This window comes from Haplochromis burtoni, unplaced genomic scaffold (genome assembly GCF_018398535.1).
Source record: "Haplochromis burtoni strain Fernald_Lab_line unplaced genomic scaffold, NCSU_Asbu1 Contig_15, whole genome shotgun sequence".
Lineage (NCBI taxonomy): Eukaryota > Metazoa > Chordata > Actinopteri > Cichliformes > Cichlidae > Haplochromis > Haplochromis burtoni.
In genome coordinates, this window is record NW_024582376.1 from 1,992,684 (window position 1) to 2,016,554 (window position 23,871).

General features: G+C 39.3%; 1 protein-coding gene across 3 annotated transcripts in view; it reads left to right on the forward strand.

Moving 5' to 3' along the window:
- The first annotated feature begins 70 nt into the window (after positions 1 to 70).
- cbl (Cbl proto-oncogene, E3 ubiquitin protein ligase) overlaps positions 71 to 23,871 on the forward strand; it is a 35,207-nt gene continuing 11,406 nt past the window's right edge. Inside the window, exons 1-5 of one of the 3 annotated variants that reach the window (XM_042218102.1) lie at positions 71 to 522; positions 617 to 958; positions 5,636 to 5,883; positions 21,457 to 21,603; positions 23,174 to 23,330. In XM_042218102.1, coding sequence (XP_042074036.1) covers positions 812 to 958; positions 5,636 to 5,883; positions 21,457 to 21,603; positions 23,174 to 23,330 — 699 coding nt within the window. In that variant the 5' untranslated portion in view covers positions 71 to 522; positions 617 to 811. Of the gene's footprint in view, positions 959 to 5,635; positions 5,884 to 21,456; positions 21,604 to 23,173; positions 23,331 to 23,871 lie in introns of all 3 variants that reach the window. The other 2 variants (XM_042218103.1, XM_005915855.3) reach the window with 2 other exon arrangements.

The following is a 23,871-nucleotide window of genomic DNA, read 5'->3' on the forward strand; positions in this document are numbered from 1 at the left end:
CGGGGAGAGAGACGAGAGGGTGGGGGTTAACGGAAGAGGACGTACAGGAAAGGAAAGGGCCGCACATACACGTCAGAGGGGGGAAACAGAAAATGCTGGGCAATGTTTAAATCCCATAATTATTTATTCACCCTAGTTCCCGTCTATGACCGTGAGGCTTTCGCAGCTTTAAGTTCAACTTCCTCTCCTCGGTCGTCGCTGAGCGCTTTGTGTCGTCAGCCTCGCAGCCCGCAAACGAGTGCTGACAGTGTCACACAGCCTCTGAACTTCCCCTGAAGACACGGCACAGCCGAAAAGAGCTGCTGCTGACAAAAGAGAGGAACGACATCGCGGCTTGGACGGAGGCGAGGACACGCTCGAGTCCTGCGAAGAAACCGTTGCCATTGTCCTCCAGCTGAGGGCGAGAGGAGCCAGGTCTGGTGCTCCGTTAATTAGCCTGCGTGGGTCCCTGCAGAGAGAGAGAGGGAGACGCTGAGCAACGCAGCCTGCTAGCTGCGGCACAGAGGGGGACTTGTGCAGGGTGTGAGTGACCGTTGGGCTTGTTTTATCCACAATCTGGACATTTATCTACCAAATAATCATGTTATATTTACTGATGGGAGCCTTTATCCAATAGTCATCTCTTCCTCCCTCATTTTACCCCCGTCGGACCCTGGCTCGGATTCGCCGCTCGGGCGCTGTCCTCACAGGGGGTACGGAATCACCATCGCCCGGTCCAACCAACTCCAGGCGGCGGTTCGGTCCCCCTGACCCCCTGCCCTGCCTCACCTCGCCTGTCTGCCGCTGTGGCCGACCCTAGCCGAGCCCGAACATGGCTGGGAACCTGAAGAAAGGCGGGGGGATCATCGGAATGATGAAGGATGCCTTCCAGCCACACCATCACCACCTCCACTCCCATCACCAGCCCGGGGCCGTGGACAAAAAGACGGTGGAGAAATGCTGGAAACTAATGGACAAGGTTTGTCAACGTTAAGCCGTTAGCGTTTGCTTACGCGTCGGATGGCTAGAGCGACTGCTAGCTAACCGTAGCTAACTTGCGATAAGCTAGCTAATCTTCGCCTGCTGAAGGTCTGTTGTTGCTAAGTTAGCTAACAGGCTGGTACAGGATATGGTTAGCTAACTTTAGCTCACAGATAACCTGAACTCTTGTTTTGTTCGTCATGTGGCACGCCACTTTCGTAGCAGCTTAATATTAACTGGCATAGGAAGGCTTAGTTTATTACTTGGCAGGGTTGTTAACACTTTCGGGTAACTACTCTTTAGTTGTGAAACCGCGGTGCATAGCGTTACATTGTTTGACCACGGCTAAATATTTTAAGGTATATCACAATCTTTAGCTCTAACAGGGAGGTTAGTATTCTTTAAATATGTCACATAAGAGCTGAATCTAACGACTTTGTGACAGGAAATTGAAATACAAGGGCTACCAGCACTGCAACGGTGTCTCCTGTAGCTCGTTTATGAAAAATCTATAGTCAGCTGTCTGTCAACCCTTGAAAATTGTAACAAATTTTTTAGAGAACAAGAAAAGTACGCATTTTACGTGTCCAGCTATGGTCTTTACCAGGGGAGAGTCATCTCACTGCTTTACTTCTCGGAAAAAAGCCTGCAACAGTTTGACCCCCAGTTTCCTGTGAGATTCACACACGGCTTTTTTGTTTCTCAACTTCCAACGCGACACATTATAAACTATGCCTTTGCAAAACTACTAGCACATTTAAGTGTGTTTTGCTTAGTCGAGCCTCAATTAGCACAGACAAGAACACAAGTGGCAATGAAACGTTGATCTTTATTATCACCTTGTTTTCTGTGAATGTTCAACACTTCTGTAGAAAGCTTGTCTAATGCAGACCGAAGAAGAGGGAGGCTGCTGATCTGATCTGCCACACATTAAACTACCTGCCACCTATCAGTCTGGCTCTTGCAGTTTACAGAAGGGATTATTTTGCCATGTTAATATGGTTGTTTTTTTTTAGAAACTGATTGACTGGAAGAAAAACAGCCAGATAAAGGAATATCTTACCTTTAAAAAAAAAAAAAGAAGCTATACCTCACGTGCCAAAGTGATTTTACTCCATGGGACTGCGTAAAATAGCAGCAGAAGTATATTTAGTATTATCTAAAGTGAACCCACAAACCAACAGATACCACTGACCAAGACCTGCAGAACTATAACGCAGTTTCTCCTTGAAAACACCTCCCACGTAGAACTAAGTTAAATTTTGATCCTCTGTTACTTGCTGTACCTGTTCTTCAAGATCTGCATCTGTTGCAGTGGCTAATGTTTATCTGTTGTCACATCAATTTTGTGCTGCCTGAATGCTCAGTGATAGTGCGACGAAGAGCTCAAATCACTTTATTTTTTCATGATGAAGATATGGTTGTTTTTTGTTTTGTTTTTTTCTCTGGCGGATAAAGAAAATGATTGTCAATTTATTTATAGGCAAATTGCTAATCAGGCCGTGGTTTTACAGTTGGGGCATGTGTCAATGTGTAAAGTCAGTATTCTTAATTTAGCTTTCCTGTATTAACTATAAGTTAAAGTGCTACAGCATTAAATGTTTATTTTAAAACAAGTTTAACATCAGATCCTGTTCTTGTCTCTGTTGTTGCACTGCCACATCCTTTTGGCTAATTAGGTAAAGTAATACTCTAAACTAAAATCAGAAGTATTAGCTACGGAAATGCGTTTAGTAAGATTTTAAGTTTTGGCCGATATCAAGCCCTGAATTTCACATCATAATCTAAGACAGTCATTTATTTTATTTTAATCAGTTTTATGCGTACAAGACATTGTTCGCGGTGTGGAGGTGTATAGTTGAAAGGTACTTAACATTTACACAGCTCGTTCATCTTCTTCATTCTTTTTCATGCCTTTTTGGGACTAAACAAGTGCATCAAGACGATGATTGCTGCTTGGCCTACAACATGGATTGACTCTATTTAGTGTATAGACACTGATCATAATACCACATTACCTTCTCCTGCTGTGAGGAATCATTATTACTCTTTCAACATTGAAAACGTTTAGGGGACATTGTCTCACTAAAGTGTGAGAAAGCACTTAAAATGGCTGTTTGCAGCTAAAATCCCCCAAAATTCAACCAGCTCCAACTTGTCTTCAACCTGTAAAATACCTTGAAGTTCATGTGGAAAAATCTACATAATCACACCAGGTGTAGAATCACCTGAGAGCGAGAGAGAGACAGAAAGATCAGTGGAATGTAATTTAGCTCGGAGGGGATCAGCATTTTACTTCAAGTCAGAAGCTTTAACACATGCTGACATAGAGCATTCAGCAGTTGTGACCTTGTACCAGCGCATGCATGAATTATGTTTGGCTGAGGGTTGGGTACAAGTGTTAGCACTAAGCGCTTGGAGGCCTGGAGAAGGTTAATGGAATTGGGACACATTGTTGGTAATATTGGCTCTTTTTTTTTTTTTTTTTTTTTTTTTTTTTTAAAGTTCTCCAACAGTCACAGCTCAGTTTGGTAGACTCAATCATTTTTATCAGCCAAATCATCAAGGTGTTTTTATTTTTACTTATTATGCATGAATATTTGTATAGTTTAATTTTTGAATCATGATAGTGGAATATGTTGCATGGTAAAACAATGTAGTCTATACAGCATAGATTCATATGCCTAAAAATAAAACTACATTAACAATTGTAATACACTTAAAAGTTTTTCCATTGATGATGATTAATAAACAAAGTGTTTGAGCTCTTTCAAGTCTCATTACTTCCACAATGCCACACTGATGCCTTTTAAATGGAGGAAGCAAGGAAGTTCATAACGACATTCTTGTAATGCTGTTCCTGCCATATCTCTTTCGTGCATTTTCACATGATCAGTGGACAATAATTTGGCCTGGTCTGCAAAGAATAAGCCACGTCCTGTTTTTGACATACAGTTGTTCAGTAACTGAAGCTGACAGCCTGGCTACACAGATGTATAAAAGCTCGGGCTGGAATCGGGACATGACACCCAAAATGTTTGGCTGTGTGTTTCGTAATGATTCATGAATTGACCCGGCGAAGTGCAACACTGCAGTTAGATTTGTTGCACATTTTTGAGGATGAAACATGTTAATGCGCTCTCCTGAATGTCTTCAACGTTGTCATAAACTTGGTTCCCCAAGTATGACCACAGTCATGGTTAACATGTTTTATAAACCCATGTGACAGATGATTATCACGTTCACGGTTCGGTTGAGTCGGCGTTCGTAGATAGACACTCGTGTTTGTCAAAAAAAATTTGGCTTTTGTTTGCATTTGTGTTCTCGAAGTTGCTCACTTGAGGTTTTTCAAATTTGCAAGGCAATCATGTCCAAATGTTAAGTAGAGAGAATTTGAGTCTGTAAGGCAGAAGTAGCATAGGATGTGCAAATTAAAATGGGGAAGTGTAAACTCATTAACAGCTTCTGTAAACATGCTCAAGAAGTGGAACATAGAGGGACTACATGCTTAAAACATGCTAGTCAAAAGGGGATGGGAAGGGTGCAGGAATTCTTGTTTACAAAATGTAATATCTTAAAAAGGAGAGCTACTGTAGGGTTAGGACTATGCTCTACACCAGCTAAATCTCTTTTTCTTAAAGTTGAATCACGATGCACAATATGTATGCATTTTCTACTTAATGTTCAGTCAGAAGTCAAAGCCACATGTGACACATCACAGGCCCTTTTAGCATATTTTGAAGCAGCAGGTGCAGAACGCTATTGCTTCATAAAAGTTTAAATCTGCTGGTTAGCTCTTTGCACTCTCTCACTGAACCTGCATAATTGTATGGGTTTTATTCTGGTTGGTGCAATTTTATCTCACAGTTCAAAGACACAAAGGTTAAGTTGGCTGATGATTATAAATTGGCTTTAGTTTTGGATTAAATGGTGGAAACTGCTGTCTCTCGTTGAGTTAGACATGTTATGAACTGGCTACCTGTCTAGGGTATCCCCCGCCTGTTGTGTTAGCTAGACTTCAGCCCCTGTGACACAATTTGGATAAACACTTGGGAGTGTAAATCACCATCCAACTGTGTCTGTTGTGTTTAAAAATGTATATTTTCACATGAAATGCTGCGTAGCTGTAGTAAATGAATAAAAAATGCAGGGGACTAGCTACATAATTAATGTAGGTCTGCCATCTAGGTCATTCTGATAGTACGGTAATAAGTAAACTAACTTAAGATGTCACAAGGTATTTAAACTTTGCTACTCTGTCTATATTTTCGATTGCATAATATACAGACTTGCATCACTCGGACTACTCTTAACTTCACAAAGTGTTTAGGGAACACTTTCTTTGTCTTTTTAACTTTATTGGCTTTTTCTGTTCTGCACGTCTCCTGTCTAGGCTCACAGACACTACTTTGCACTAAAGATAAGTGCTCTAATGCAAGAAGAAGCTAATTTATGTGAAATTCTCTATATGATATAAATACTACCTTAGTGATGTAGAGAGTGAAAATGCATAGTGACACATGGGATGGATTGTGCAGATTATCTTTCTGTTTCTCTGTCCTTTTAACTGCTCTTTCATCACTCACTTTCTACCACATCTTTTAGCTTGAGTTTTATCTTATGTATTCTTTCTAACCGTATCTTGCCCTCCCCCTCACATCCTCCCTTTCTGCAGGTGGTGCGGCTATGCCAAAACCCCAAACTGGCTCTGAAGAACAGCCCTCCCTACATCCTGGACCTGCTGCCAGACACCTACCAGCACCTGCGCACCATTTTGTCTCGTTACGAGGGCAAAATGGAGACTTTGGGTGACAATGAGTATTTCCGGGTCTTCATGGAGAACCTGACAAAGAAGACCAAGCAGACCATTAGCTTGTTCAAGGAGGGCAAGGAACGCATGTATGAGGAGAATTCACAACCAAGGTGAGAAAACTGGATGAAATACATGGAATAGATGCCCATCTTAATCGTATCAGTGTCTATGTTATAAATTATTTGCCTTCTCAAATTCAAATGCTTTTCTCAACCTTGCTGAGCTGCTGTGTTCATTGTCTTCAATGAAACACATCTGAAACGGGAATTTCAAGGTGTGAAACCTTCTTAATGCAGCAGTTCATTGTGAATAATTCTGACAATGCAGGTACAGCGTGAACAATTGCTCCCACCCCCAGCCCCAAGGCTGGCTGTAGCTCAAGAAGCATCAAAACAAGAGGAAAGATGTGTTGTGGTTTGAGCATGTGAGCGTTTGTGGTCAAAATGGCGCTTAATCTACAGCTGCCTGCCTGCATGCTGCTTTGTTTTTGTGCCTCCATATCTTTGCCATCTACTCGAGCATAGTTTCGCCATGTAGTTTATTTTACTTTTTTGAAAAGTCACATGGTGCCTCCCGCTTGTCTCTTTCTTTTGTCTTGCTTGAAGTTTTTTTTTCTCTATCTAGAAACAGAGTGAAGTGTATAGTCTGTCCCAAAAATAAGGAGTTGTCATGGCTTTGTTTGAAGAAACTCAGATTATTGAAAAGACATTCCATTTGGGTTTTGTTGTTGTTGTTGTTGTGTTGTTGTTGTTTTTTTTGTTTGTTTGTTTTTTATAAAAAACAAAAAAACCTCAGTATAAAGTGAGGTTAGTGGTAACTGGCAGCCTTTCTTGAGGTGCAGACTATACTGGAAGAAGCTGATCTTCTTCTTTGTATATATTTACAGACGCCCTTTTAGTTTCATGTATGCTGTGGGTGAATGCTGTTGGACTTTGTTGTGATGTGAATACTTTTTCCTTTTACAGCAGATCACTCCAAATGACATGAACTGCCATCAGATTTTGTGCCTGCAAGGACTTTGTCCAGAATATCTTTTCTCACTGGTAGTAGGCAAGATGACTTGCAGCAGTTTTTTTTTTTTTTTTTGTGTTTTCAAGGAAACCTTTATGACAGACTGCCATCTTCAGTAGATTTTGGACCCTAAGTTATTTGAAAATGGGTGAACTGAGACCATAGTCAAAGGACATAATACCCACTCTGATACCAAGTACATTGTACTTACAGGTAGTAGTTTTGCCTGAGCACACATGTGCTTCAGATGTCAACTGGGAAACTAACCATGGCAAAGTTTCCCAGGCATCATTTGTTTTTTCACAATGCACATTACAGAATGCATGTGTTAGTTTAGTCAAAGGAAGACAGCACAAGTTCTACCCACACATAGGGCAAAACTATTCATAGTTCTCCATTATCTTCAACACATAAAGGCACCTCCTTGGCAATTCCAACTCGAATCGAAAAACCCTGAAGGTTCCCCGCAGCGTGAAGAAAACACTGTCATTTGTTTAAGCCGCCAAACGGAATAAACAGGTTTTCTATAGGGCACAAAAGTGGATCCCAGCAGTAACAGCGCATCAGTGAATCTAGACCGACAGTAATCACTTAATAAGCATTGAAATAGTATATCAAGTTAACTGTAGGCTGTATTTTGGATGCTTAGCTTTGACATGATCTTTTTGATGTGAGATGGACAGTGGATCAATAAAGTATTCAAAGTTCGACTAGAAATCCAACACTTTTTAAGGAAGAAATATCAGATGTTAGTTTGTTGAGTTAATTTGTGTTTATTAATATAATGTTGTATATTATGTAAATTGTAGTTTGTTTAAATATATTTAATGTTATTGTTGTATGTTATGTATGTTTATAATTGTATTGTTTTAGATAAAGATACAGGTTAAAGTTATATATTGTATAATAAGTATATGGTGAAAAAACCACACACAAAACAGAATAATTAGTATGTACAATTTGTATCATATGTATTCTTTATTACAATGTATGTAGCATATTAGTCATATATTGTTGTCTAGAGTATGACATGTGTCTGTATTAGTCAGTATGTTGTACAAGTAGTGTACATTATATTCATATGTTGTTGTAATATGTGTAGATATGTATGGACATGTAATGTCTGTATGTTATGTATATAGAAAATAATGTATTATTACGTTATATATTATTACGTAAGTTTAATTATTATATTATTGTATATATGTATATAAATGTGATATAATTTATTAATATTTTATTATGGATGTAGAGCTGTATTATTTAAATTATTATATAATTTTAATAAATATACTGTCAATACATGTATACAAAAATACATATAATGTCATAATACTACAGTACAAAGAAATAATATGTCTACATTTACATATCATATGTAATACATACATATGTCTACTACATGTACAACATCATATGTCATAAACATAGAATAACAATTACTACAATACAACAATACTGTATGATATTATAGTGGTGAATTTGTGTTGTATTGGTATATTGGAATTTATAGTGTATATATTATTATTATTATGTATTGGATATTGTTATGTATATAGTGTAAGTGTTAATTTAGTATGTAGAATATATATAATATAAATAAATTTATTATATTAGGGGTGCAACGATATTCGTATCGATATTGAACCGTTCGATACAGTGCTTTCGGTTCGGTACGCATATGTATCGAACAATACAAACATTTGTAATTTATTTTATCAACTTTCCTTCTGACGATGCTGTCTGTGTTGAGCGCTCAGTGAATCTGCGTTCGACTACTCCGCCTAGGCTGCACTGTCGAGCGCAGATCCACTGAGCGCTCAACACAGACAGCATAGTCAGAAGGAAGAGCGCAGGGCAAGCTAGCGAGACAGAAGTTAAGCTCTCCTTGCAACAGGCAAATTGAACCCACCTCATTCAGATCTGGCGTTTGGAATTATTTTGGTTTTCATGTGATCGTATGACCCTGAAGGTAAGCGCGTCATGGACTAAAGTAAAACAGTATGTTGGATGTGCCACGCAATGCTCAATTACATGGGTGGGAACTAGTGTGTTAGCGCAGTTAGCTCGTTAACGTGTTGGCACGTCTAGCCCCAGCACGGGCGTGCGAGCTCGTTAACGGAGATTTGCCGTGTTGTGGCGTTAACGTCATTTCAACGAGATTAACGCTGAAGCACTAGTGGGAACACAACGAATATGACTGCACATTTACGCCGACATCATCCTAGTGCAAAGACAAAAACAACAAGCATGCATCTAAACTTTAGCCGAGTCATTTAGACAGCCGTTAGCACATGATTCTCCTTATGGGGACCTGATATGTTTAATATGCTGCTGAGAATATAGCCCAGAAGAAGCGGATAGTATAGCTTTTATTTTGGAAAGAGACATTTCTCTGTAATAAACTCTCTTTTCCAAAGATGAGTGATTCCTCAATCAGATACAGGGCTCGCAATATCGCTAGCCCGACGTCCCGGGGCTAGCGATTTTTCCAGTCGGGCTACCAAAATCTATCTCTGCCCTGCCCGTCGGGCTATTGTAGGAAGGAAAAATATATGTCAATGCTTTTGCATTCTTTCGGAAATGTAGCTGGGTAATTATGTCATTGGCATCGGTGAGCCACTGTCAATATGTGACATATTGAAATCGCGTTTGAATTTGCGCTTGTTTTTTTGCTTTCACTTTGCAATGCTCAAGAGGACAGCACTGATTGGTGAGTGATGATAATTTGGCACCAATTCCTCTGACATCGTCTTATAATCGTTAGCTTACTATGCAAACATGACAAGTGAAATCTCCCGCAGCTTAAACATGTGAGAGGTTGATCGCGCAGAGAATCGCTGAGCTTATGTGAGTGCGTGTGTAAAAGCAGCAGGATATATATTTCAGTTCTGCTGAGCCAAATAAGACAGGTCAGGGTGAAGAAGTGACAGCCAAAGAAAAGCTTACCACAAAACGGAGAAAGTTATGACAAATCAGACTATAAGGCAAAAAGAAAGTGCAGCTTTATGGTTTCATGGACAAAAGAATTTCTGTGGCTGCAATATGACGAGCTAAATAACCAGGGCTGCACATAAGTGGTCCGCAGGTGCGCATTCGCTGTCAAAATAAAAAACACGCACAAGGTTAGGGTTAAATTTAAAAACTGTACTTTTGAGTTAAAATATATATTTATAATTTTAATAAATGACAAATTAAAAAGGCATGAACATTTTTTTGTATCGAAAAAATATGAGTACCAAACGATCACGAACCGACCGTGAATTTTGTGTATCGTTGCCTATAATACACACACACACACACACACACACACACACACACACACACACACACACACACACACACACACACACACGTGGGACTGATAACATTTGCAAGCATCATTTTATTATTAGCCATAGCCGCTACCTTCTACCAATGATAACAAAACAGCATAATGTTGCTATCAGGTAATTGCTAATGCTAGGCTAACATTTATTATAACTGTTTAATACTTAAAGCTTCATTTTCAACAAAATTTACTGACGTTAGTGAGGAAAGGGCTTTATGCCAGTATTAGCCAGTACTAAGCTGATATTTGTACTGAGTGTGGGATCTCAAGGTGGTTCATCTCTTCCAAGTAAAGCTTATATGTGAAGTTGATCAAAGTAGTTTATTTGTTATATTGGTGCTAATACACAGACTGTATGTATAAGATGGAAGCAGCTTCCAGCTTTGAAAAGTGAACACCCAAATGTGGTAAACCTGCATTTTATAAATAAATAAATAAATAAATAAATAAATAAAATAAAAAAATTTAATTAATTAATGGCCAACAGGGAGTTGCTCTTCTAGTTACACAAAAACTTCCAGGAGTATAAGTTTGTGGAAAATTGGCCCTCGACTCCCTTTCTCTGTAACCTCAGTAAACACTTAACAGATGATTCAAGTCATGCTCAATAGAATATTAACTACATTTTGTAGACTTTGGACATTGTGAGAGTCAGAACCGTGTCTTTATATGCAAGAAATGAGAATTTGTAACAACTTGTTACGGACAAGTCCACAATCATGATATCAGGGCTACCCACCCTTGCTCATTGCTCATCTTGGGATGATGACTGACATTACTGTGGCAGCGTCTTGTTTTTTTTGTTTTGTTTTGTAATACCCCGTGTGCTAAGTCCTCCTTTGCTGTAGGCATTTTCTTAATTTTCAGACTTTTCTGGAGTGTAACTATAACTATGTTACTATTGTCTGACCTCGGGAAAATTTTATTTGTGTTGTGCATTATAAATTTTCTAATTTCAAGATCAAGTAATCAAGTAAACTTATTCGACCCTTCATAATTTAAGACTAGTATGCACTTTTTACTAAAGTCTGTAAACTTTGTTACAGTAATAAGGAGTGTGACTATCACTTGATCTTAGTAAAAATGATAATAACAATAGAAATAAAAGTCTGAAAGTTTCAAAGTTTGCAAAAACATAATTTTGCCAAGCACTTGTGATAAGATTAAACGTGCAGTCAAAAAGAGAGAGAGAGAGAAGCCAAAAAATGTATGTCATTGAAGAAGCCACTAGTGGTTTACTTTGGACAGCTGTAATGCTTCACCACTGTGAACCCCCCCCCCAAAAAAAAACACATCTAGAGCAGAGTCAGTGTGCAGCAAATTGGCTCACATAGTAGCCCTCTGTGGATAGTTGCTTTTCCAGTGTTGCTGTGCATGCTCTTTGTAATAACGCACTGAAAAGTCTAGTCATACGTGAAAGGAAAGTGAAGATTTAGACTATTTATATGCCTGCAACGAGGAAGTGGATTTGTTGTATGGCTTGAATGACAGCGAGAAAAAAATGGCTTAAAAGTGGGCTCATCGGTACCACCAGATTTTGATTATTGCAATAAAAACGAACACAGGTGGCTAAAATTTGGTAGAAATTTAGTTGATCGGAGTAAATTTCCCTCCAAGGCTAGATCACTTGATCACTTGCAGAACTAAATCAGAAATACATGGTTCTAATGTTTCTTCACACATTGGTGTAACCTGGTGTTTCCTTTGAACATAGTCTCTTTTTTTTTTCTTTTAAATTAAGCAATCATTTTATCAAGTCAGTTGTCAGATGTACATCCTCATCTACTTGCTCAGTTCCTCAATAAGATTGTTTTCTTTCAGCTGCCATGACCGTAATGTTGCAGACATAGAAGCAAAAAAATGCCAAAGCAACCAGAGAGAAGAGGAAATGTCTATGTGAACCACTCCTGTATTTGACATGAGGCGATAAAGCTGTTTTTAGACATTGTGTCAATTTCTCTGTGAAATTTGTTTTTATCATTGCTTGATTGGACCAAGAGACTGTGCAGAAAGAAGGGGAAAAAATCGTGCTTGAAGGAGAGGAAATGGACACACACACACAGACAGTAGCCAGGCATTACACACAAAGACTGCCATTGTCTCAAAGGAGAAGGCAGTGACACTAACCAATGGGTGTTAGCCCACTTAAAAATGCTATAGAATTGACCAATGACGGAGAGATGCTAGGAAACTAATAAAACAGAAACTTGGTTAAACAGAAGATGAGGATAATATGGGCCTCAAATAGAAAAATGAAAATGCAAGACCGACTGACACTTGTTATCTCCACTACTTTAACTTCAGCCAACATCAGTGCTTGTCAGCCATTGACTTCAGGGTCTATGATTGGGCTTTATGGCTATTTTCAAATCAAAGTGAAGGATCTCAAGTGTGTTATAAGAGCCCCAAATGAAAAGTGGGTGGATATGCTGTGATGCGATGTCATGCAGACTTCTCCGCAGTTTTTGGCTTCTATTTATCCAGCCCCCAACTAACGCATAAGCCACGCAGATTGTTTAGCTTTAGAGATGAAGCAGAGTCGCGGTAGCACAGTACACGCCTGGGTTTGTTGAGCAACACTTTTCGCTTGGGCTTTGACTGTGGGAGCAGCTGAGTCGGGTGGAAACGAGGTGCAAACATAGTCACAGAGGAGAGGAAAAAGAGGGGGTTCGTTGTTGAAAGTCGAAGAGGGTAAGATGAAAGTGAGTCGACTCTAAGCAAAACTTAATTAACAGTGACAACCCATATTCGGTCAGAATCGACATGACACAGTCAGCACTTCCCCCTTGTTTGCTTCACTTACTTCCTCTTCTGGCTTTACGCAGCACAATCGAGACATTTTCCGCTGTAGGAGTTCACAAAGAGCCAGACTGTTAGTTTATTTTTAATATACAGTTTAGATTAGTTTTAAATTTCAACCCAAGACCAAATGTACATTATTGCCTGTTCTCAAGATGGCTAGAAGAGTAGGATTAGCCCTTAAAGCTCTTCCTTTTCTAAGCAGGAAGTAGAGCTACAAAGTCAGACCATATTGTGCTATAAAAAATGACCAGTCACTACTTGTGCACTTAACAGCCCAGTGTTTTGTAACTGTGGTCTCTTGTTGGCTGTTAATTGGTCTACGTTGAAAGTAATTGACTTTCCAAATCTCTTCTTGATTAATACAGCTTTTTCTCTCTCTTTTTTTTCAAGCCAGTTTTATTCATTTATGTGCAAACAGGATAGGAAGACTGTGTTTAAACATTACTCATGGCACATTCTCTAAGAATAGTCATACAGTAGAAGGGTTGATCAATGTGTCCTCAGATAATCCCCTCTGCCTGCCCTCCCATGGGTCTAACCGGATACAGCTTTGACCTCTCTGAGAGAGTCTGTTTGATCATCTTCCTGGGCTAAGCTGCCATCGCATCCTGACCACCGTTGATAGGTCCAGCTGGTTACAGGAAGTGGTGAGCTTATAGACTGCACAGTCATGTATTGCGGAATAGTCTGCACTGCAGAAATATAATAATTGCAGTGCTGGTGTTTATGTAATATGATCTAATTTATCTTAGCTGTATTCTACCACTCTTCTGTTAGTGAGACATTATGACAAAACCCTGTTAGCACTCTGAGTATCCCCTGTGAGCACCCCCCCCCACCCCACCCCTTTTCTTTTTCATATCTGAAGATGAAACGAAATGTCCCTAACTGACTTAAACCACCTTAAGCAGCAAAAGGATCACATTTGCAGAGCTATTTTTAGGATTTCTTTAAGAATTCATTTTGTGGTAAACTGATGACAGTATCGCTCAGGTTTCACACAGCTTCATGTAAAGCAGACATTAATAAAAAAAAAAAACCTTTGCTTCCTGTTTAACCACAAGGAAGCAAAGAAAAAGAAATGGTTGATTAGTACAAAAAGGTGAATTGCGTGCTTGGCGTTGCACATCATGTGAGGTATAACAGATTAGGTTGCTTCCCTGTTCCCATTTTGTACACATTAACAACATTTGCACACATACTAAGTTCAAGGAAATAATAAATCTGTCAAACACCTGTACTGGCACTTTGTATTTAATCATTAGTTATGATTAATTTTTGATTCTCTTCCACAGTGTCTTCGTCCCATCTTCCTCCCCTCCCTGAGCCTTGCTCTGCCAGAGGTTTCTTCCTGTTAAAAGGGAGTTTTTCCTTCCCACCATTCCCAAATTGCTTGCTCATGCTTGGTCATATGATTGTTGGAGTTTTTTTTGTTTTTCTCTGTATCTTTACCTTACAATATAAAGTGCCTTGAAGCAACTGTTGTTGTGATTTGGGACTGTATAAATAAAATTTAATTTCATTAATTTATGCTCTGAACCACTTATTAGTCACAATTTTCTGCTTGTCTCTTAGTATACTCCTTTTTTTTTTTTTTTTTTTTTTAAATCATTGTAAGGTAAATGGTTTTTATCTTGGGAATGTTAAATAAAAACAGTGCCTTTTAAAGACTAAATAAGTAATTAAGTAATAATTTAATAATAAAACCGCATTCAGCTGCAGCCCCACACTCAGGAGTTAACATTTTATTCCACACACACCCTTTAGCCTTTCACCCCATTGCTCTTTCTCCTTCTGTGCTTACTTCCAACTTCCCTTAGTGACAGCACATTGCTCCAGTCCTTTGCACAATAGAAAAATGCATTCCAGGCATGTTTCAGTGATATTATTACAATGCTCAGTCAACTTCCTCCAGCTTCTACTCATTCAATGTTCCCTGCAGCTGGGCTACTGTACAGCCATTCATTAAAACAATGATTTGGGTCCATTTGTCTCTGGTCAAAACACAAATGTAGACAGAGCCTCTCGCTAGCTCTGCATTTGTTTTGGTCCTAATCATCCATCTCAAAGTTAATTTTTCTTTGCTGCACCACTCACATCTTGCTAATGCTATAAGACCTGAATGAATAAAATATCCTAGCATGAACTGTTATTTTCCAGCTGTTCACAGTGTTGCTGTATTGTCAAAAATTCATGTACTCAAGCCTTTGTGGACAAAGAAAAATGACTGTGTCTGAGAAAAAGCTTTCCTATAGCATGGCTTCCTATATTTTTGTAAATGTACCTGACATCCACGTGAAACAAAGGTGTCTCTGTGGACACAGCTTTTGAATTTGCTTATCTAAAAACCCGTCTTATCACTTTAGCTACTATACTGTAGGAAAGGTTTGTTTCTATTATAGAATTGAGTTGAGGAAATTCTGCAGTGTATTTTGTTATGTCAGATAAAAGTGAATAGAGGAGAAATTTGCATGGATATCATTCATTCCTCCTTAATCAGTACATGCCTTAGTTTTGTGCTTTAACTAGACCAGCTAATTTTTATCATAGCTGTTGAAAATATTGAGTTTCCTTTAAATGGACAATTTCATATGAAATAATAGCTCAGTTAGAAACTTGCTAATCTCAACTGATAACCCTGTACTGCTGAGGTTTTTAATCATTTTGAAGTTGTTAATAGAGGAAGTAGTTCCGGCATTACGTTTCCCACGAAAATGAAACGCACTCTCACTGAAGTCTTTGTTAGTTTTTACACCTCACAAGAAAGGAAATAAGAGTCAAAACCTTTTAATCCTGAACTGTCTTGAACAGTCACCCTGAAATCTCCCAATGTAGCTCAGGGTGACTGGAATAGGGCTCAGTCCTCCTTTTGCATACTCATGCCTAAACCAAATTTTTGTACAGCCTTAAGACGATTTACTCTAGCGTTACGTGTCATTTTAGAGAAAGCCACTGTTCAGTTTCCCCACCGCTGCTGTTCTGTGCTGCATTCAGTCTTATATGAATCACACCAAATGTGCTTCCTTCTCAGCTCAATTCCGTGTACAGACTGATATGACATGAAAAACAGCCTCTCTGTGTGATGCTACAGGGGGAATACTTGTTGATTAGTTGGTGCTGATGTAGTTGGAGTAATTTAAGGAAAGCTTTTAGTGGTTAGCCTAACGGCTACTGGTGATGGGAATGGAAAACACGGTTCACACTTCAGAGGCTGCGGGTGTTTCGGCTTCAATTACATTTTCCTACACTCGTAGCTTGGGGCTCTATGCACGGATATATGCAGGCACACAAATAGCAGAGCATCACGGTTATTTATGTCGCAGCGATATCAGTGAGCAGTCGACTCATGTAGTCCTCACTTAGATTATGGTGATTAGCATGATGCAACCCACTATCTTCTCTGCCTCGCAGGGTACAACAAGCAGTTGCTGTTTATGCACACAGAGATAAATGAGCTCAGATATGCACTCAGATATGTGAGAGGATTTGGCTGAAACGGAGCTGTTTATTATATAATTTATTTCTAATCTGGATTTAAGCATGTCTGATTTACTGCTGTGATAAAGTGTTTATAAGAAATATGAAATACATTGAAATGTGGTGAAAGACGTTTGAAAGGATTTTCCCAATGTTTTTATTTATTAAGGACTGCTCAGGAACAGATAAGTGTGCTTGGATCATTGCTAAAGCACACTGTCTCGTGGTTGTTGCTTGTTTGCTGTCATGGCCGTTTCCTGATATTGCTCTGGAATGAGGCCAGTTTCTGGAGGTTTAAAAGTGATGACTGAGGCAAACCGGAAAGCAGAATTTCATACACATTGTGTACACTCCAGTACAACAGCTACATTCATTTTTAATATCTTTGTATATTTTTATCACAGTTTACCACATTGTTTATTTATAAGTTCAGTGCTGGAGTTACTATTAACCCTGATGGAGAGTGCTCTCCCCATTTCCCTGGACCATCATGAGTCAATAAAAATGTGATCTGTCAGTGCCTGAAAAGTACAGGATGGTAGGACTGTAAGAGTGTTTCAGTTTGGAGAGAGCTTTGACTGGTCTAATGGAGTGTGTGTGTGTGTGTGTGTGTGTGTCGTGTGTGTGTGTGTGTGTGTGTGTGTGTGATGTGTGTGTGTGTGTGTGTGTGTGTGTGTGTGTGTGTGTGTGTGTGTGTGTGTGTGTTCTCCTGACATTTAATTCTGGAAATTAATTTACTTTGTTCTGAAATACTTGTATTTGGGAACTTATCTTCATGATGTAGATGCCTAATATGCCAAATTTTCAAACTGAAAAAGCCAACCACAGACTCAGAAACAAAAAAACACCATGATAGTCTTATGATGCGATGCAAATGTGACACATTGGTGTATTTCCTCAAAAATGCTTTTCAAATCTATTGAGAAATTTACTGCTCTTATGATTTCCCCAAAATCTCTGGATTACATAAAATTGTAATCCACTGGGAGTGAAGGAGGCGAACATAGGCCTATGTTTTTTCGGGTCTCTGGATTTGTCCTCAACATACTTCGCTCTGCTCTAGTTTTAATTATTTTATATGATGTTGTAAATGACTTTCTGGTAGCTTTGCCGAGCACGGCTTGTGTTTGATCTGCGTCTCCCTTTTGGCCTCGAGCACAAGCGATAACACAGCTGCGTGATAATACCAAAGCTACTTGTGGCTATCGCGAGTCCAGAAAAGCTCTCATTCTGTGAGGATGACCCATGCTGGCTGTGCTGAGGTGAATTAACGTAGCGTAATGCATTGCTGGCCGGCTAGCTGTGCTACTTTATCACAACCAGCAGGAAACAGGAAGGGAGCAGCCAGCTGCAAGGTCAGAGGTCACTCTATAGTATGAGGGGGATGGAGGACAAAAACCTAGTGTTCAAAAAAAGGTTTGGCCTTTGACTGTGGTTAAGAATGACAGTGTAACTACAGGAAAAACAGAGCACTATAGAAGTATATGACAGTCTATATCAGCATGCTATTTTGTATGATTGTAGGACACTTACTCTTCATCGTCGCTGCTGGCACAGCACTTCAAATAGTAGTGACTGTTGTAAAGCTGGCTATTGAAGTATTGGCTACTGCCAAGTGTACACACAGTACAGAGATGCTGTTTTAGGGTGAGATGGGCTGAGAGATACTAAATCAGTTTATAGTTTAAATTAACTTGTATCTTAGCTTTGAATATTAATATTCACTCAGCTAATTTTAGTGGTTCCTCAACATTACAGACAAAAATATACAATGTTTTATTTTCAATGCTAATATTGTGCCATAGACAGCTGTGAAACTGTGATGCTAGTAGGACCAATGTTAACTTTCAGACTCCTTCTCTAGTTGTGAGTCACACAAATCGAATCACTACACACTGTACCTTTTACTTACAAAACACAAGATTGATGGATAGCAAACTGCTAATGCAGGTTGCTTTAACTGAAATCGATCTCGATCTAAAGCCTAGCAGCACCAAACATCATCGCAAACTCAGCAAGTAAGAGCGCAGTCCCATTTTTGACTGAGCTAATTACATAGTTCCACTTCCTGTATGAAGCTTCTGGTGCTTTTGTAGTTTAGGCAACTTAATTAACTTGCCTCAGCAGCTTCTTCTGCATGTTGATCTGTTTTATTACGGTAGTTTCTTGATTTTTAAAGCCAAAAGCATCTTTAGCAGTCAGCTTCGACATCCAGATTTCTCACAAGAGTTAAATGGTAAATGGCCTGCATTTGTATAGCGCTTTACTAGTCCCTAAGGACCCCAAAGCGCTTTACACATTCAGTCATCCACCCATTCACACACACATTCATACACTGGAAAGTAAGACTGAACCAAAAAAGACACTTTTTTTCCCCCCCCCCCAAAGACTTGATGCATAGTGCATGTTTTTGCTTTACCTTCTGTCTGAACTTATCCCACTGTGATCTAAGGATTAGCTGAACCTGGTAGGATTTGTTACTTTTTCTCAGTCTCACAAGTTGGCCACAAAAACTTTTCAGTTTATTCCCCTTCAGTGCACATGAAATTCACCTCAAACTTTGAATCTGTTAAGATCCAAATTTCAATGCTCATTGTGCCTATATAAATGTGTCTACCCCAAGTGGTTATATTCAAATGTATTATTACATTTGGTGAATTAGAATTTAAATTAAATGGTGGGTTTGAAGAGATGGTTTTATAAGCTCAAACACTTAAGTAGTCTCCATGAATGTTTTAGGTTCAGAGATGAAGGGAGTGGATGAGTAGATGAATAAGATGGCAAAGTAACCCTCATGAAAATGAAATGAAAGCTGTGAGTCAGGAGAGAGCAATTCCACACAAACTTGAGAGAGGTGAAGACTCTTTATGTGATTATGTTGTACGTAAAAGAAAAGCAGGAGGGGGCTGTTGTAACTTAGATCTAAGTACAGAGTAGAGAGAGCTTGACAGAACAAAGGATAAGGCAGCAGCTTTAAGGCTCAGCAGGCCAGTACAGCCAGGAAGCAAAGTAACTGAGGGCGACCTCCTGCTGAGATGATAGCTGTTGAAGAAAGCACACAGAAATACAGTGTCACAAACATCTGTCTTTCCTGAGATGATGCTGGAAAGGGAAGATGCTCTTAAATAGAGCTACATGAGCTCCTAAGGGAAATGCTGGGAGTAGTTGGTCTCATTTGTCACATTTCATCACTGAAGAGGCTAGCCTGGACTTCAAAGACAACAGCAGTCATTGCATCTAGCTTCAAGTCTTTGCTGTAGATTTTAAGTGGGCAGAGCATTTAAAAAGATTAGACATCAGGACTACAAGAGTGATTACTGTTATCATTTACTACCGCGAGGGTGTAAGTGTAAAACACTTGAGCAAGCCTTGCATCATTCCCCCCAGATTCTTGTATACCCCTCCGTGGTAAATGGTCTTCTTAACAAGTACTACTCTATTTTGGCAGGATGTCAATATACACTAATCTTATTCATCCATCTCTGGTCACTGTCCTGCTTCCTCATTCACTCTTTCCACTCCCCGCTTTTCCACTCATAGGGCGTGTGCTGTAGTGTGGGGCAGCTGCAGTGTAGCCACGCTTTCATTGCTGTCTCTCTCGTGCATGTCAATTCACCCTGCCCGACAGCCAAGCACAATCTCCTTCTGTGCCGCCTCGTAAATCACCGCTTTCTCAGCTTAACGCTTATAATGCTGTGATGTGGTGCACGGGCATGGTGATAATGTTCAAATTCATTCTCTTATTTCCCAGTCAAGTATTTTCTCATCTTTATGTCATTTTCTTGTTTGGCTTCATGTTCTTCAGTTATTTCCTCCTTTGTTGTTGACCAACTGAAGTCACACCTATGTACTACGATGTCCTAACCTTCACATCGTATTCACTCTAAAGATGCATGCATGCATGTACTTGTGAAATGTATGCAAGAACCTGAAGCTATTTCTAGATCATAGAACCAGCTAAGGACATTCTCAGTAAGAATGTCCTTAGCTGATTTGCTATTTATTTGTTATTTAAACCTGGAAGCCCGTTCTTTTAACTACCATCCATGTTTCGGCAGATTTGAGGAGCAAGAATCTGTTATCTCTATGGTAGCCTGCACTTCGCATTCAAATCTCAAATTTATTTGTGTTCCATGATGGTATCCCCCCTTTTCACTAACATAGATTGAATAACAGGCTGACAAACAGATGAAATAGGATGAAAAGTAGTCAGAAGTCATACACAAAGGGAAACGATAAGGGTTTCATGTTTTACCAGACTCATCATTTCCATTGTATATTCTGATGTATTTGTTATATACATTTTGCAGTGACATGGGGGGAAGGGTAGGCTTATTTATCAGCCAATTAACAGTTTGTAAGTCACTGAATCCTATTGCCACCTCAACTCCATTTGGAGGAAAAAAAAGAACAGAAAGTCTCATTCCATGTGACACTGTATGTTTGGGTGTGTGTGTAATATGCTTTGGGTTGTTTTTGAACACTTGACAGTCATCCACAGCACATCACTGCATTTCTTTTTTGCATTGACACAGATGGCTGAGCAAGCAAGAATGCTAAATAGGTTATTATTTTTGGTGGACTCAGGAAACTGCATGTTTGATGTGCATTTGAATATTTACTATTTCTGTTTCAGTGTTTTCGCCAGTATTTTATCCACAAGTAAAACTGTACTTGAATACACTCATGTTAGCTGAAAACATTTTCTCACTGTGTATAGCTTGTGACACTAAGTTGACTTCTGCTTATTTGCCGTAAACTACTGTGTGTGACACGTTAAAACTATAGTTGACACTGAGGTTGTGTATTTGGTGGGGTTTTTTTTTTTTTTTTTTTTACTTTTGAATTTCAAAAACAGATTTTGTTTTCTGGAAATTCCAACCTTGGTAAATAATACACACGGTATAATCTGAATAAAATCATGCTGTGATGCTAATAAGTTACTAATGTTACTCAGCATTTCTCTCTTGTGGCCTTTGCACGGTCTGGTGAACATCTAACAGCAATTCACTGTTTAACATGTTAAATCTGACAGTCTTCCCTCTTTTCCTGACTTCCACAGGAGGAATCTTACCAAGCTGTCTTTGATCTTCAGCCACATGCTGGCTGAGCTGAAGGCCATCTTCCCCAATGGTCTGTTTCAGGGTGACAACTTCCGCATCACTAAGGCAGATGCTGCAGAGTTTTGGAGACGCGCCTTCGGGGATAAGTAAGCACATTTGTGTGTGTATTATCATAGTGGTTCCCGGAAACTTAGAGTCACTTTTAAATTGTAAAAAGGAACTTCAATAGTGCAAATCAGTAAGAAGATATATGGTGATGTGAAAAGAGAATCTGTAGTTCTGTGAAAAACTAAGTGCTCCTTTCCACAGGAGTTGAGAGGATAAATAGCAGCCATTCAAATGAACTAGATTTATTGATTATCAGCAACTTTGATCAGCTCTACAAAAGCAAAGGTTTCAGCTATTTGCTGGTCTGGATGGTTCAGATTTGTGTTAACAAAATGCCACAATCTCATCAGTACATCAGTGGACATCCCAGCAAATTCAGGAGAAAACAAACTCAAACGACTACAGAGCTCTATCTCAGACTCTATAGTCCGGCTGTCAAGCACGATGATGGAGGGACAATAATTTGGGCTTATTTTGCAGCTACAGGACCCGGATGCCTTGTAGTTACCGAGCTCACCACGAACTCATTTGTGTATCAAAGTATTCTAGAATCATATGTGAGGTTGCGCAGCAGGGTAATGATCACAACAAGCACAGCAGCAAATCAAGGTGTTGTAATGGCCCAGTCAAATTCAAGACATCAGGTTGATTGAAATGCTGTGGTGGGACCTTAAGAGAGCTGTGAATTCATAAATACCCACAAACCTCAGTGTGCTGAGGCGACGGAAAGAAGAGCAGGCCAATTCCTCTGCAGCAATGTGAGAGAAAAAAATAAGATTACTTCCAATTATTGGTGCTAAAGGTGGTTCTACAAGTTGTTCAATCATGGGGTATTTTCCGCTTTTCACAGGATTGCTGAGGAAAAAGGTCTTTCTTTTTTTTTTTCTTTCCCCCCTCTCACATGACTCTGTGGAACATCTGAGAGGAGAAGGTTTTGCCTTCTTTCACAGAAATCAGACAATGAATATCTTCCCTGGGACAAATGTTGGTCCAGTGACTAAAGAACACTAATGTCTTTTTGTGGTTTATTCACATGCAACTATGGACACAACTAATGTTCTGTGCGCACATTTTGGTTAATCAGTCACTATATACACAGACAAGTCAGATACCAAGGGGATGTAATCATCCTAGGGAACAATCGTTAGTGTGTATGCGTAATTATTCCCTAAAAGAAAAGGGATTCATAAATATTGCAAAGTTGAGTATATTGAAAATGTTGGTCAAAGGACTGAAATTCAGTTCACATCAGGTTTATATTTATGTCCAGTACAAAGATGACTTGAATATAATAGCATTTCCTCTTTATCAGATGTTAATCACTGTAGGTTTTACACACAGGCTATTCATGGCTGCATTTCGAGGTATGTGTTGCGTGTTAGATACAGACATACCAACCATAACCTGTAAAATGCTCTTGTGAAATGCATGTAGCATTTCACAAGTTAAAACCAAAACTCTTATTGCACCTTTACCTTCATTGTGCAAGACAGCATGCTGGTAGCCTACATTTAAGAATCATTATTTATGAGCTTTGAATTCTTGATGCGTTATTACACTTTTTTTGAGGGGATGTCATCATCCAATGTGTGTTTTTGTGTGTTACAGAACCATTGTGCCTTGGAAGGTATTCCGTCAGTCTCTCCATGAGTTTCATCCCATCAGCTCTGGGCTGGAGGCTATGGCCCTAAAGTCCACCATAGATCTAACCTGCAATGACTACATCTCCGTCTTTGAGTTTGACATATTCACCAGGCTATTTCAGGTAGATATCACACAGATGCACACTGCATCTTTCTCTTTGTTTTATAGTGGTCTCCTGAGCTAATGAAAGCAGAAATGTGCAAAGGAAGAGAGAGACAGAGAAGACCAAGATGGAGAGTAATTCCTAGGGGTTTGTTAGCCTTGGTCTAGGAAACGGATTTCATTTAAGCAGAACATAATGAACTTAAACTAATCAGCCGCATCTTTTTTTCCAGCTAACTCTATCAACTTATTAGCAGGATGTCTGTTGACGTATATACACCATCAGACAGCACTGACAATGAAAGTTTCCTCCTTCTCTGCCCAGCCAGTACACAAGGATATGTTCGGGAATTATTTTGCACTCTTTAATAGGCATCTGTTGTTGCATCATGTGGCCTAGATAAGTCTGTCTGTGCTAGAGAGCGACACTGCGATCTTTCTCAAAGAGTCATTAAATGTGCTTCCCTGAGGTATTTTATTACTTCCAGAAAAGTAATAAGTAGCAAGGTTGAAAGTAGAATAGTAGAAGTAGAATTTCTTTGACATGAAATCTTTGAGAG